At 55.7% G+C, this 13,467-nt stretch overlaps 3 protein-coding genes across 3 annotated transcripts; 2 read left to right on the top strand and 1 right to left on the bottom strand.

Moving 5' to 3' along the window:
- Positions 1 to 1,879: 1,879 nt before the first annotated feature.
- On the top strand, positions 1,880 to 4,625 carry B0H65DRAFT_512944 (uncharacterized protein; the record flags this gene model as incomplete). Its single annotated transcript, XM_062828620.1, is given in 8 exon segments — positions 1,880 to 2,494; positions 2,556 to 3,508; positions 3,542 to 3,567; positions 3,580 to 3,840; positions 3,853 to 3,895; positions 3,905 to 4,059; positions 4,072 to 4,275; positions 4,294 to 4,625. Coding segments are annotated over 8 exon segments (2,589 nt in total).
- A 377-nt stretch (positions 4,626 to 5,002) lies between these two features.
- On the bottom strand, positions 5,003 to 9,661 carry B0H65DRAFT_504136 (uncharacterized protein). Its single transcript, XM_062827890.1, has 3 exons — positions 9,403 to 9,661; positions 6,321 to 9,319; positions 5,003 to 6,268 (listed from the first exon to the last, which is right to left on the bottom strand). The coding sequence occupies exons 2-3, from the start codon at positions 9,300 to 9,302 to the stop codon at positions 5,171 to 5,173; spliced, it is 4,080 nt and encodes a 1,359-aa protein (XP_062676600.1). The 5' UTR covers positions 9,303 to 9,319; positions 9,403 to 9,661; the 3' UTR covers positions 5,003 to 5,170.
- Positions 9,662 to 9,950: 289 nt separating this feature from the next.
- B0H65DRAFT_504134 (uncharacterized protein) lies at positions 9,951 to 13,293 on the top strand. Its single transcript, XM_062827889.1, has 2 exons — positions 9,951 to 10,300; positions 10,359 to 13,293. Exons 1-2 carry the CDS (start codon positions 10,109 to 10,111, stop codon positions 13,065 to 13,067), a joined length of 2,901 nt encoding a protein of 966 aa, XP_062676599.1. The 5' UTR covers positions 9,951 to 10,108; the 3' UTR covers positions 13,068 to 13,293.
- Positions 13,294 to 13,467: the final 174 nt, after the last annotated feature.

Here is a 13,467-nt window from a genome sequence, read left to right as displayed (position 1 = left end):
TCAAAACGGAACCGGATCTACTATCATGGTAAGCAGTGCGGCCCGGAGGTATAGCGACCAATGACCTCTCCGTTGGAACGCCAGATGGGAAACGCGGCAACGGTCAAAGTGCAGGACGTGAAGCCAAGAGGGCCAAGAAGGTTACACACTTGTGTACCACCACACCAGAGGTTAAAGTTGCCTTTTTCTCCCCCGTGCTCGCCCGTGCTCCCGCTCCAGCTCTCGACTTGATACTGTGTAAGTGCCAAGTGAGGTTTGCCTGCGTTCTCGGCGCTAAGCACAATTCCGCACCGTCTGTCTGCATTCAGTATGCAAGATGCAAGTCATTTTGCTTCGGTTGGTGATGGCCCCTGGGCCCGGGGATAACGCCTTCGGTTGAGGCTTCGAGTGGAGCTATTCCCATTACAGCCATCGGTGACTCCCAAAGAGTGAGTGGAGCGAGTGGATGGAATGGAAGGGATGAAGAAGCTTCGTTCACAGCCTCGTGAAGATCTGGGGAACGGAAGACGTTGTGACCTGCACAGCCCGACAAAACAGAACAGTAGCGCCGGTGATGCCGGGTGCCGAAGCGGTGCCGGATTGAAGTCTTCAGCCCTTTGACATTTAATACGGTCGAAAGATGACTCACCAGACATGAAGAGGCCAAAACAGTTCCGAAAAGACCAAACATGAACGATATGCGCTTCTCATTAACAGCGCTAAAGCCCAAAGACCCCTCCCATTCCCCTACCGTGGTAAATGTCTCCTCACCTCTGATTGGCCAACCCCGCCCCTCACACCTCGTTTAGGAAACGACGTCACCGTCGGGCTTCTTGGCCAAGCCATCGAAACACTCCCCTCGGATGTTGCAGATCTTCTTCCATTCCAAGACCCGGAGCGGCTGCATTCCCAACGCCCAACGGGCTCAGATGAAGCAGGAACGGTCGACCGTCTGTGCTGTTGTCAATCGCTCCTAACGTGGTTGAACACGAAAAACATGTTTGTGATACTCGAGTTGTCTACATACCCGATGAGGCGAACCCTTCGCAGACATCTCGGTCGAGGGACATCCATGGCGACCGAGACCCTTTTGTAAAATATCTCTCTCTCTGTGACCACCATCAGAGATCAGAAAAATGACATATCCCCTCCCTGGCCATCCCCTTCCGGCCTCCCCTCTCAGGATTGCAGACGCCATGCCAGCTATGCCAGCCCTCGCGACAGTCCTCGATTGCTGATTCGCTTTGGCTGCTACCCTCCATCACGGTGACCATCCAGTGGGATCGATTCCCACTCTGCACCTTCTCAACACCTTCGTCATTGGTTAACGCGGGACAAGACTTTCTGATTCCCAACCTGAGGAACCTGAGCGCCAGACCTGACAAGCTCTTTTCTCTCTCACCTTCCCCCCAAGCTCCTTTCCTCTATCCACTTCCCCCCAAGCTCCTTTGACCTGCCATTTTCACGCATCTTACCCTGACTTCTTCAACCATCGCGGAGTCTCCGGCGCTACCAAGGCTGGTTACGAAAGAGAAGCTTGGCCTGCTTACACCCTTGTTCGAAGATCAACACTGCCCAGTTTGGTCATTGGTCAAGGGTCCAAATTTTTTTCTTCTCCGTTCGGTCCTTGGCACAACACCTCTCTGATTACATACCTTAGCTGGAGGCGATTACCAAACACTTGTCTAGACCTTTCCCCGGACATCTTCCTCTCAACTTTCTCTGGATTTCGTCATCTGGAGAATTTTTGCCAAAACACCATCGAATCGCTGTTACACAACCACTACTCGTCAGGACTCATTAGCACGAGAGAGCTAACCCACATATCCACTGATTGTCCCCACGTGGGACCTTCATCATAACCTAACCCTCTGGCCGTTCACGTTCTCGATTGATCCCGATGACGGTTCCCTCAGGCGATTACTCAAACCCCAGTGTCGAGTCCGTCCACGCTTACGCTCGTCAGTTGCTTCGCGATGTCAAACGAGTCAATAATGAGGCCGACGCGCCCCTCAAGTGGATGGAGGAGGACCTCAAAGGCCTGCACCAAGTCTTGAAGTACCTGCATGTTGAATCCCAAGATCAGGACTCGGTCCTCAAAGACACTTCCCGCGATAACATCTACGCCAAAAGATTAGCGTCCGCCGTCGAAGACAGCGATGAGGCCCTGCGCGAAGTTGACGATATCCTTCACCAATATGGCGACGGACGTGATGGGGTAATCGACCGCCTGCAGTTAAGGCTGAACCTCCTGGATCTGGAATCTCCGACTCGCAAGATCTCGAAGCTTCTCGATGCGGTGCAGGTTCATAACCCTGAGAATGCCCAGGAGGTGTTGGATCATACCGATGGCAAGCAGCTGGAGATGATCAAGGATAAGCTGGAACGGGTTGCGACGAGGATGTTCCAAAACCGAGCGTCTCCTACCACCGAAATGAGGGAGGATACGTGGCAGACCTTCAAGGAGGAGCTTGAGAAGGAGGGGTTTTCGCCCGAGATCTTGAGGAAGAATAAGGTTAGTGGTACCTGTTGTGAATTGGCCCTCTGAAACAGCATGATCTAACAATGGATAACAGGAGGTCTTACGAGCGTATATCCGCGAACTCGAGGCCAACCAGTCCCCCCACTCCGGTTCACCGCCGTCCGTTCGTGGTCTGCTCGACTACCATCCCTCGTCCAACGGTCAACAAGATAGTCCAAGGTTTCCGGACTATGACCCCAATGTACCACAAGCCTTGCAGCCGTACCACCACCACAGGACCCCTGGTCTCAACAGTCAATACAGTTACGATGTTCAGACACCAGACGCTTCAGACTCCGATTCCAACAATGGGTCCCAAGCAGGTGCCTTGATCTCAACCCGCGACCTCATGGATCTCGACAACCATAACCCCGACATTCTCGCCGCCCGCATGGGTTCCATGCACCTGGCCCCCTATCCCACAGGAAATAACCACTACGCCTCTCCCGGTACCTCGCCCAGCAAAGGACATTACCTCACATCCGGCCCTCAACCGCTCGCCATCCCCGGCTCCAAGTCCCAGTCCAGCAACGGCATGCTTTCCGCCTCTTCCTCCGCCCAGTACGGCACATCCCCTCGCTACGTCCCACCCCTGGCTATGCCGCCCTACCCAGATGCACCTCCTTCCCAAGGGCCACCAACCACCGCAGCATCGTTCATGTCACCTCCCGCTCCCTATACCGACAGCCCGTCCCTCATGCATGGCGGCAGCAGCTTTCCAGCCATTTCTTCTTCTTCTTCTGCACCCCCAGTAGGGAATGACATACTCAACCACAAGCCCACACCTCGGCAGTACACCCGTCTAGCACCCGATGGTAAAGGCAAAGAGATTCCAATAGACGCGAAATGGACCCGCATCAAGCGCAAGCTGGTGTCTCCCGAAGTGCTCGAAAGAGCCGGCGTGCGCTACGAAGCTCGTCCGGATTTTGTTGCTGTCCTGGGAGAGCTGACAAAGGAAGACATCCTCGAGTTTGCCAGACAAACGACCGAAGTCAGGAACGCGAGGAGGTATGCTGCTGCTGCTGCTCAGGGGAGACACAGCACCTGGCCCACACCCGACACAACCAGTGACGGCACAGGCCGCCGCCGACGCAGAGCAGCGACCCGGCACTCGGACAGCAGCGGCGAGTCCTCGGACACTGATGACGTGAGCGATGGTGCATCCGACGCTGCTTCCAGGCGAAGAAGGAGACACCGTCGGCGGGCGAGTGATGCATCAACCCATGCCTCTACCAATCACGATGATGCCCAGAGGGCTGGTGGTCAACCGGTGATTGTGTCGCCGCCGGCAAGTGTGAATGGAGATGACTCGAAGAGTAGTAGTATCACAAGTCCTAGCAGTACTACCACAGCCCCGAAACCGATTCTCAAGAACAAGAACACGAACCACGTCCGGTTTGGGAGGGATGGTCCGAAGGAAATTAGCCCCGGGGAGTATGCTGAGCGGAAGAGACGGGAGGAGGAGCGCGAAAACAGACGCAGAAATAGGGATCCAAGCCGGGACGACCGAGGCGATCGCGATCGGGACCGTGACCGTGACCGTGACCGCAGCAGGCATCGTGATGATAAAGACAGGGACAGGGACAGGGACAGGGACCGTGATCGGGATCGCGACCGGGATCGGAGTCGTAGCCGTGTACGCCCACGAGACTTGGTTGCGGCGGATCTTGGAAGAGACCGGGATAATAGGGACCGCGACCCTTCTCGCTCGAGGAGAGATCGGGACAGGGATAGGGGGGATAGGGACAGGGACCGCGACAACAGGGAGCGCGACCGTGACCGCGATACTAGAGACAGAGACCGGGACAGGGAGAGGGAAAAGGATCGCGACAGAGACACCAGGGACCTGCGCGAACGTGATAGAGGAGATAGGGACCGCGACAGGGACAGATACCGAGATGGCGGCGAAAGGGACCGTGACAGGGAAAGGGACCGCGATCGCCACCGCTCCTCCCGCCACCATGACCGGGACCGTGATCGCGACCGGGATAGGGAACGGGAACGGGAACGGGAACGGGAACGGGAACGCAGAGAACGGAGCGAGAAGTCGAGCAAGAGCGCACTCATCGGAGGCGCGGCGGTTACGCTGCTGAGTATCCTGACGGAGGCTAGTCAGCATTTGTGATGAGGTTTTCTTTGAGTTGGGATACGAAACATCTGTTTGGACATGATGGATATACCACGGTTTCCTTGTAGTGATGACGACCATGTATAGAGCGTAATGTGGAAGAGAAAATGAATGATGACATGACTGGATGAATGATATAACGACCGAAGAATAATGGCTTATGAATGAGTTGATGTCCCGGTTGGTTCATATCTGTTGTGTTTATACCCAGGGCAGTGTGAGGCATGGTATCGGGATGTTGGATGGGTTGGAGAAGGAAGAATCCAAGAGGCCATGTCGGGTCTGGGAAACCTGCTCCTGCTTTGGGGTGTGATCTTCACTTCCTTCGAGCACAGTGTAGAATACCGAAAAGTTGAAGCCGATAAGATTCAAGATGTTCACTATTTAGGAGCTAGTAGTAATAATGAGTTTGCACGCAGTTGATACGCTGCCATATACATCATCGCATCTCTTCCTGGTATGCTATGTTGCGTGCCTACTCTGAGCACCCTCCATCACCGATTCGGCTTCAACCGCTTATTACGACGTCGACGTCCCCTTTCCTACTGAGTCATCGAAACGTCTCCATCACCGTCAGCCGCAACCGTAACCGCAACCGCAGCCTCACCCGCTAACTCATCCACTCCCTGCCTCCCATCTCCTACTCCTGCCAATGGCCCCGCTAGCTCATCAGGTTGATCAGCCTCGTCAACCTCCACGACCTTCGCCAAATTCTTCCTTGGCCTTCCTCTCTTCGGCCGAGCTTTCAGCACAACGTCCGATTGCACGGGGGCAACGTCCGACACAACCTGCTGAGCGTCCCAAGGAACAGACACCTCCGACGCGCCAGAAACGCTACCAGCTGTCTTCATCTCCTCCTCCCCTTCAGCAACAGGGTTCCCAGCAGAGTGTTGGAGGTCAGCCAAGTGTTGGAGGGTAAGATCAGCCCAGCCCCTCCCGCCCGTCTTCTCAACAAGGAACGGATTCAATTCCCCTCTGAACCACCTCTCCTTCCTCTTCACACTCCTCTCTCCGCCCTCCAGCGCTAATAGTGCAGCTCTGGTTGTGCGCATCCTTTTCGTTCCCCCCGTACTATTTGTCCCCGGTCCCACCGCATTTTGCCCCGTGCCTCCTCCGTCCGCGCTATTCGTGCCACCCTCGCTCACACTAAGCAGACTACTCATCTTCAACCTCCTCCGCTGCAAACTCGATTCGTAAGCGACTATGCTCCGCACGTAGGGGGCGACGTCCAACGTGATGAGGCTCATGGTGCGGTCGAAGACGGAGGGGTCCAAGGAGGATGTTGTGGCTGCGGAGGAGTCTGAAGAGGCGATAGGGTCGAAGGCGAAGGCAAGGTCGATTCTGTTGATAGCTGGTTGCTCGGGAGAAGAGAGGGATAGGGTGGTGAAGGATTTGGTGATTAGGCTGAGGGCAGAGAATTCGTTTAGTGGCTGGAGGGTATCGGTGGGTGTAGGCTGTTGGGTAAGGGACGAGGTCCGCGACCGTAAAACGGAGCGAGAGAGAGATTTGATGGTTGCTGGAATACTCGTAGTAAGGGAATCGTGAAGAGTAAGCAGGGGAGCGTCGAGCGGTGTTAGACCGAGGACGCCGTCGTCGCGGGCTTTAGCTGGGGGCTCGGGGAGTGTGGCGTCTAGTGGCACCTGTAATATCACTGTTAGCGAATGCAAATGGGCGGGAGTGAGGTTATCTTACCTCGTTAAGTGTCCCAAACGACCAAGAAGAGCAGAGATCCGCCGCGCTGAGGGCATCAGCCAGTTCCTCAAACGCCTCAAGAGCCTCAAGCCTTCCAGCCCCATCGGATGGCATCCCCTCCGCCAATGACTCCAACCCAACAGAGTCTTGCCAGCTCCCCATATCAAGACCCCACGAATCCCAAGCCTGCTCTAGTAACTCTTCCTCGACCTGACGTCCGCCGGCAGCCTTCCCGACCACGGTGTCTCGCCCGAGCCAGTTCATCCCCGTGAGATACGTGCTCTGACTGACAACCCTCACCACATGCCCGTTCTCATCAAGATCACAACCCCTCGGCCACCTCGGATAATACCAATCAAACCCTCCCTTCCTGTCCCCGACACCAATCTGGCACCAGTACTGCAGATCCGTGGTGGCGGCGCGGAGGTCATGGCCGCGGGACTCAAACAGAGATGCGACGGCCTGCCGTGTGAGAGCGTGGCCTTCGTTAGCTGCTACAAGCAATAGGCGATCAACTGCCAGCTCTGTGGGTGGTGGGCTTAGCCGGAAGATGCCGTGTAGTTTGAGGGTGTGAAGAGGGAGCAAAGTCTCGTCGTTGCATGTCATGATGAAGGGTCGTTTGGCTTGCGCTATAAGGGTGACAATGGTGGTCCAGAATTGCTTGTCTTCTTCGTACAGGATGTCCACTTCTTCCAGGAGAATAAGGGATTGCCTTTGGGCCTTTCCGCTGTCTTTCTTGACCTCTTTTGGTTCGCTGGTGGGTGGTGGCTTAGTGGACTGCTTTGGTGTAACTGCAGTGGTCTTTGGCCGGAAAAAGGCATTCATAGTTGCCTGCTTTCCGGATTTGACTTCCTCTGCAGTAGCATCTTCTTGATCATCGCCAGCTTTGTCGGAGGGGGATTGGTGCTGCTGGACGAGATGATTCCTGGTCATGTCGCCGATCTTTTCAAGCACATCCTTGCCGCTCCTTCGGCTGCTCGAGTTGATCTCGAAGACTTCAAAGTCTAGTTCCTTGGCCACTGCGTAAACGGCAGCTGTTTTACCGCAGCCATGAGGGCCGCTGATAACAAGTGTGTTGGCGATTTTGGAGGCGTCCTTTTTGGACAGGTCTCCGGATTTGACGACGGTTTTCCTTGTGATTCCCCGAAAACCACTGGGGGCCCAGTCGGCTCCGTCGTCCGAGTCTTCGTCTAGCTCGAACTCGTCGTCGCTAGAGACAATAAACTCGTCGAGCTTCTTTCGCCTCTTTTTCCTACCAGGGCCAACAGCCTTACCTTTTTTCGGTTTGTCGGAGTCGTTCGAGCCGGTCTCTACTGATTGCACCTTCAATGCATGGAGCCAGTCTCGCAAAAGGAAGGCTTCGCTGCCGGGCTGCAGGACCTCGGTGGTGTTGATAGGGCCGTACTTTTGTGTCCAGTTGCTGGTTTCGCACTGGCACTGGTCAAAAGCTGATAGGGAGAAGGATACAGAGTCGTATAGGCGGGCAAGTTGAGGGGGGGCTGTCAGTTGACCAGATGTTTTCGTCGTCCTGAAGGTCTTGAGTTCAGGCAGAATGCGCTGCTGTAGTTTTCTCCCGCTCTCAAAGTGCTTAGTGGGAAGTCGAAGCTCGGGAGGTGCAGGTATGAAATCGTTCGTATTGAAGTCGCGAAGGGCTTGTTTTACAGACTCAATTCCGATTGAGGTGCTAACCAGATTCACAATCGATTCTTCCCGGTCCACCTTGACCGATTGACCCTTGGACTTGCGAGATGGCAAAGGCAGCTGGATGTCTTGGTGCATTGGCACATCATCGTCTCCGCGCACATGTACCATATCCTTCCAAGGCCATGCTGGGGGTTTTGCGCCGGGGAACTTTAGGGGCACGTTCTTGTTGAAGCCGAACTGGGGCATTCGTCCAGTGAAAGCAGAAGCACGAGGTTTCTTGGGCGAACATGGTGTAGACATGAAGACTTTCTGCGAGGGTTCGCTAGGCTTGTCGTTCTTGGGTTCGGCAGCAGGGGGCGCAGCTGCGGGTCCCTTGGTCTTCCCCGAGAAGAAGGGATGTGTAGATTTGGAGTTGCCGGGCTTGGACGCTGGAGGTTTCTTGTTTCGCTGGTTGGTCCTTTGCGGTTGTTTTGGAGTCTTGAGGATGGCCTCGATCTTCTCGCCAACTCTTGTGCGTGCCTCCTCATCCGACTCGGAACTATACTTAATAGTCACGACCCTTGACTCTGGCTTCTTTGCGCGTGATGGTTGTACCCTCCTCTTCATTGTTGGAGCTGTCTCTTCGATTGGCTCTGGCTGCTTCGGTTTCGGAGGTGACCCAATTGTTCCTGTTTTGGGATTGAATCGGAGAAGTTTCGTCGGCTTCTGGGGCTCAACATTGGCGGCAGGAGGGATGACTGCAGGCGGGGGTGATGATCGGATATTAACGTCGACCAGATTCCGTATAATGCCACTAACATCATGTGCCGGAGCCGGTATGTTATCCTCAACACGGACATGTCCATCTATCCTTGTTGTGGCTTGTTGCGGCAGCTCTGCCCGTTGTTGTGGGAGCCCTGCCTCTTGCTGTGTTGGCTCTGCCTCTTGTTGCGTGGTTGTGATATCCTCTTCTTCTCGTCCAGCATCGTCGTCCTTTGTCTTTCCCAATCTGATAAAATGGTTTGCGATACCGGGGCCGACATTGGGTTTTGTTCGTTTCCTCGTCTTTGGTTTCTTGTAGTCTTCGTCGTCTTCCAGCTCCGGAGACACCTTGCGTCGCTTGGTCCGTCTCCCAGCTGCCTTCTCCAGAGTATCATCTTCAACTTTCGGCTCAACGGGTCCATCGATGGACATTAGGGAATCCTCGGTCGCGTCTGGTTGATCGGGAACGGTGGGGTTTTCTGTCGAAGCTGTAGGAGCAGGCTGTCGGTTCGGAGTAAAGAAGGGATGCAATGGCTTGCGAGCCGCCTCTGGAGAGTTGCCATTGTCGACCATGGCGAGGACAGCGACTGGTGTCATGGAGTAGTATGGGAGACCTGTAGATGTTTCGGTCAATTCCTGTAGCCAGTTTGCAATAGACATGTAATTGTCAGGAAAAGGAATAGGGAGGGAGACATACTCGGAGAAGAGAAAAGACAGAAGACGATTTTCAGGCACAGATCATGCTTATAAGTGGTGGCAGCAAAGGTTGACTCTGATGTTATTGAAGAAGGCGCTGCAATGTCGGGTTCAGGCGTAAAAGGTGCATCAGGCTGTGCATTGGCTGCGATGTTGAAAGTCGCATGCTCCAGGTTGCCAGGGCCATTTTAGTGACGGATGTTCAGGGTGACCGCGTTCTGGCACTTTAGCACGCGTCTTGCACTGGAGCGGGAGCTCTGGAGGCCCTTGCCGGCCGCAGGGTCCAGCATCGATGAGCGATCAAGTCGTGTCGCACTCGCGCCCGGGCGCCCTTCCCTGCCTGCCCCACTTGACGAGATGCTCACCGTGAGTTTGGCTCCAAGACCGGCCTTATCGCTTGGTCTTATCAAAGCTCACCTTGGACTCACCGTGCGGATGCTCCAAAGAAACGCCCCACTTCACGTCCACGGTAGACGCCCCACTTATTTTTTCAATGTCTTGGCATAACTTTTTTTCAGATCGCAGTCTTTTGGACGAGTCGCAGTCCCGCGCAGAGACCTGATCAGAGCTTCGGTTTCGAGATTGGGGACCGGCGATGCCAACGGAAAACAGTAAACATCAACCTCCAACATCCCGATACTTTACGATACCCCATCTGTCTGCATTACTGTTTGTCCCTTGAAGCGCATGCTATATACCACAACACTATGGCGACCACCCTCCAAATACACAAGCCGTACGTGCTGAAGGCGCTGTCGCATCCTCTCGACCGTCCCGACGGACCAGGAAAACACACTGTCGGCGAGGTCTATGGCCAGGTATCAGGGCCCGGATCCAAGAAGAGGAAACGCTCCGAGCTTGCCGTTGCCATTGACGGTGACTCGGTTCATCTCTACGATGTCAGTCGACTCCCCAGTCTTCTACTAGGGTTGGTGTCGCCAACTAACTCTTGTCCAGATCCCCTCGGCGCAAGCCATCACATCCTACCTCGTCCCTCCCCAGGCCTACTTCACCTGCGCCCCTTACTCGCTGCGATGGAGATCCTCTACTTCCAAGACTGCCTCTCGCTACACCTATGCCTCGACACAAGATTCCCTCTCGGCCAAGAAGGAGATCAAGCTCTTCAAGGATATTGTTGCCGAAGCCGGAAACACCACCTCGACAACTGCTACCCACGTCCACCGTTGCGCTAAGCCCATCGTCCACATTTCTGCTACCTCAGTACGGAGCTCCAGAGACACCTTGACCAACCAAGATACACCCGCCCACGACGTCATCGCCGTGTCCGCCGACGGCACTCTCATCAGCCTCGCCGGCGAGACCCTTACCGAGAAGTGGCAGTCGTCGCCATCCATCCTCACCCAGGAGCTGCCTTCCAACACTGGCTGCCATGTCGACTTTGTCCAGCCTGCCCTCGCGGCCGATGTTATCGATGGCATGTTCGGTGGAAAGAATGAGCTGTTCGGCGTCTTCCAGGAAAAGATTCACCGTCAAGGTTTCAACCCCGACATTCTCGTGCTCGTCACGTCGCCAGAAAAGTCCGAGTCTACACGCCAGAGATACTTGCACATTCTTGCCCTACCGACCGAGAGGGCCTCTCAACAAGTAAACCAGCAGAATGTCATTCCCATCTTCGCCGCCCCTCTCCCAACCAAGACTGGTGCCGCCAAGTTCCAGCTCGATGTTAGGTCGGGCACTTTGCAGGAGCTGTCCGAGGGCGTCCTTCACACATATGCTTTCAACGGCGGCATTCCCCGTCTCGAGAACAAGCTGGAGGTTCCTGAAATGGCCTCTTTCTTGCGCCTGTCCAAGACCTCGGTCCTTGCCGCTACCGCCGACTCCCTTACCGTCTACAACCCCGTCTACCGCTCGCTCCAGGCTACTGCTCCCCTTGGAGTCGGGATGGGTGTCTCGTGCGAGCTCGTCACCTACCTTGCTAGCCGCGAGATCGCAGTTGGCCTATGCGGAACCTCTTTGATTGCCGTCCAGATTGAAGCCCCCAAGACCCGCACCAGCAAGCGCCGCGCTGAAGGCCTCCTCGCCGATTCGATCCGCCGTGGCCTCCCTAGAGCTCAGCCTGCTCAGAAGCGCGGCCATGTCGAGCTTCCTCCTTCGGCTATCCTTGCCGAGGCCCTCCCTGGCACCATGACCGAGGAGTACCTTGCCCAATTGGCGGCCGATACTGCCAAGGCGGACGAGTACCTCAACGCCAACAACCTGAACGATTTCGAGGAGCTGCTGGCGGCCCAGTTCAAGATCCAGCTGAAGGCTAAGAAGGAGAAGAAGGACAAGAAGGACAAGAAGGACAAGAAGGTCAACGGTGCTACCGAAGACAAGACCGCGACCTCGGACCTCCCCGAGTGGTCCTGGCCCTCCAAGCGCTCTGACTACCCCCAGATTGACCGGCGCTGGGTCTTCTACGCCATCAGCCGCGTCTTCTCTTGGGCCAGCTCCAGCGAAAACCCCAAGGCCACCCACCTTTCGTGCCGCCTTCCCGAGAGCAGCGTGCTCAATTACCTCGTTGACGCCGGCCACCTTACCATCTCCAATATTAAGTCCGCCTTCAAGGAAGAGATCCGCGAACTCGGTGATCAAGTCGACAACGTCATCGGCGAGGAGCTTCCGGCTGTCCTCGTTGAAGTCGACCCAGCAATGGAGCTCCTGGTCGTCTATCTCTCCTCCACCCAGACCTCCCCCTCCGAGCTCGTAACATCCATCAAGCTCATCCTCAGCAGCCTTGACCTGCTCAACAGCGCCAGCGCTCCCAAGCTGCAAGAGCTTGTCCTCCGCCCCTCTCCCAACGCCACCACCACCTCCTCCGAGGCCGACAAGCCCCAGCAGGACACCGAGATGACCGACGACGACGCGGCCATCACCAAGCAACTCGACCAAGCCGAGCAAGAACTCCAGCTAACCGAGTACCTTGCCACCACCTCCTCCCGCTATCCCCTCCGTGCGCGCGGCCTCTCCGCCGCCTTCTCCAAGCTTTCTGCCTGCCCTTCTCTCCCCACCGTCCAGACCCTCCGCCGTCTGCTGACAACAGAGGAGATCGTCTGCCTCATGAACGTCCTCCGCAACGAGATGATCAAGGACGGCTGGACCACCAGCTACGTGGCCGACGAATCACCCGAAGAAGAGCAGGAAGCGCCGCCCGATGGCTCCATCAAGCTCATTGCCGATTTGCTGAGCAGGTGCATCGACGCGGTCGGCCTAGGCGGCTGGATGGGCTTCGACGCCGTCTTGGCCTCCTGGGGCAGCCAGCAAGACGCGGCCGAGTTCTTTGGCCACTTCCAGAACGAGGTCAGCGTGGCGCTGGAAGGACTCAACGAAACCGTCAGGCTCCAGGGCATGATTGGTGAAGCTACCAACTACGCCAAGAGGGCGAATACTTCGCTCACTGCCTTTGCTAAGCCCAAGGCTGAGGGCGAGGGTACCGCGGTCGTGCAGCTGTCGGCGGGCCCTCTCCCGCTGGGTCTCAAGACGGAGGAGAAGATCGGCTTGGAGAGGGTGCGTGGCGGTGGAGAAATTGTGCAGAGGAGTATGAGACAGATCGGTATGTTTGTGAGCAAGAAGAGGAGGGGGTATGAGGTGCACAGGATTTCGGAGGAGGGGTTGCTTAGCAAGGGGAGTGGACGGCCTAGCTTGGTTGTTCAGGAGGCTCTTTGATGAGTCTGGGGAGAAGGAAGAAATGTTGAAAAGTATCGATACAATAGATGTTGTTTGTGATAATAGGATGGGTTGTCTGTGTAAGAAGAGCGTGTGTCCCAGATCTGGATATGGTGAGCACGGGACTGGGTAGGTAGGTTTAGGGTGTAACATGTAAAGCAGCCCGGAAAAGGGGGAATGTCCAGAGGAAAGTAAAAGGGAATGTCCAGAGGAAAGTAAAAGGGAAGTCAATGCGATACCCGATTGGAAGGGGAAAAGGATATAGCACAAGTATAGATGTAGATTAACTGACAACTGGAATGGGCTTTTGTTCAATCGTCCGTCCTCCCTTTCGAACCGTGACATAGAAGACGACATGGCCTTAGCCGGCAACTAGCTGTCCTACCAGCCCCCTTCCTCT

This window comes from Neurospora tetraspora (genome assembly GCF_033439725.1).
Source record: "Neurospora tetraspora strain CBS 560.94 chromosome Unknown B0H65scaffold_11, whole genome shotgun sequence".
Taxonomy (NCBI): Eukaryota; Fungi; Ascomycota; class Sordariomycetes; order Sordariales; family Sordariaceae; genus Neurospora; species Neurospora tetraspora.
The sequence above is the reverse complement of the archived record's forward strand: the minus strand, read 5'-3'. Positions and strand labels throughout refer to the sequence as shown.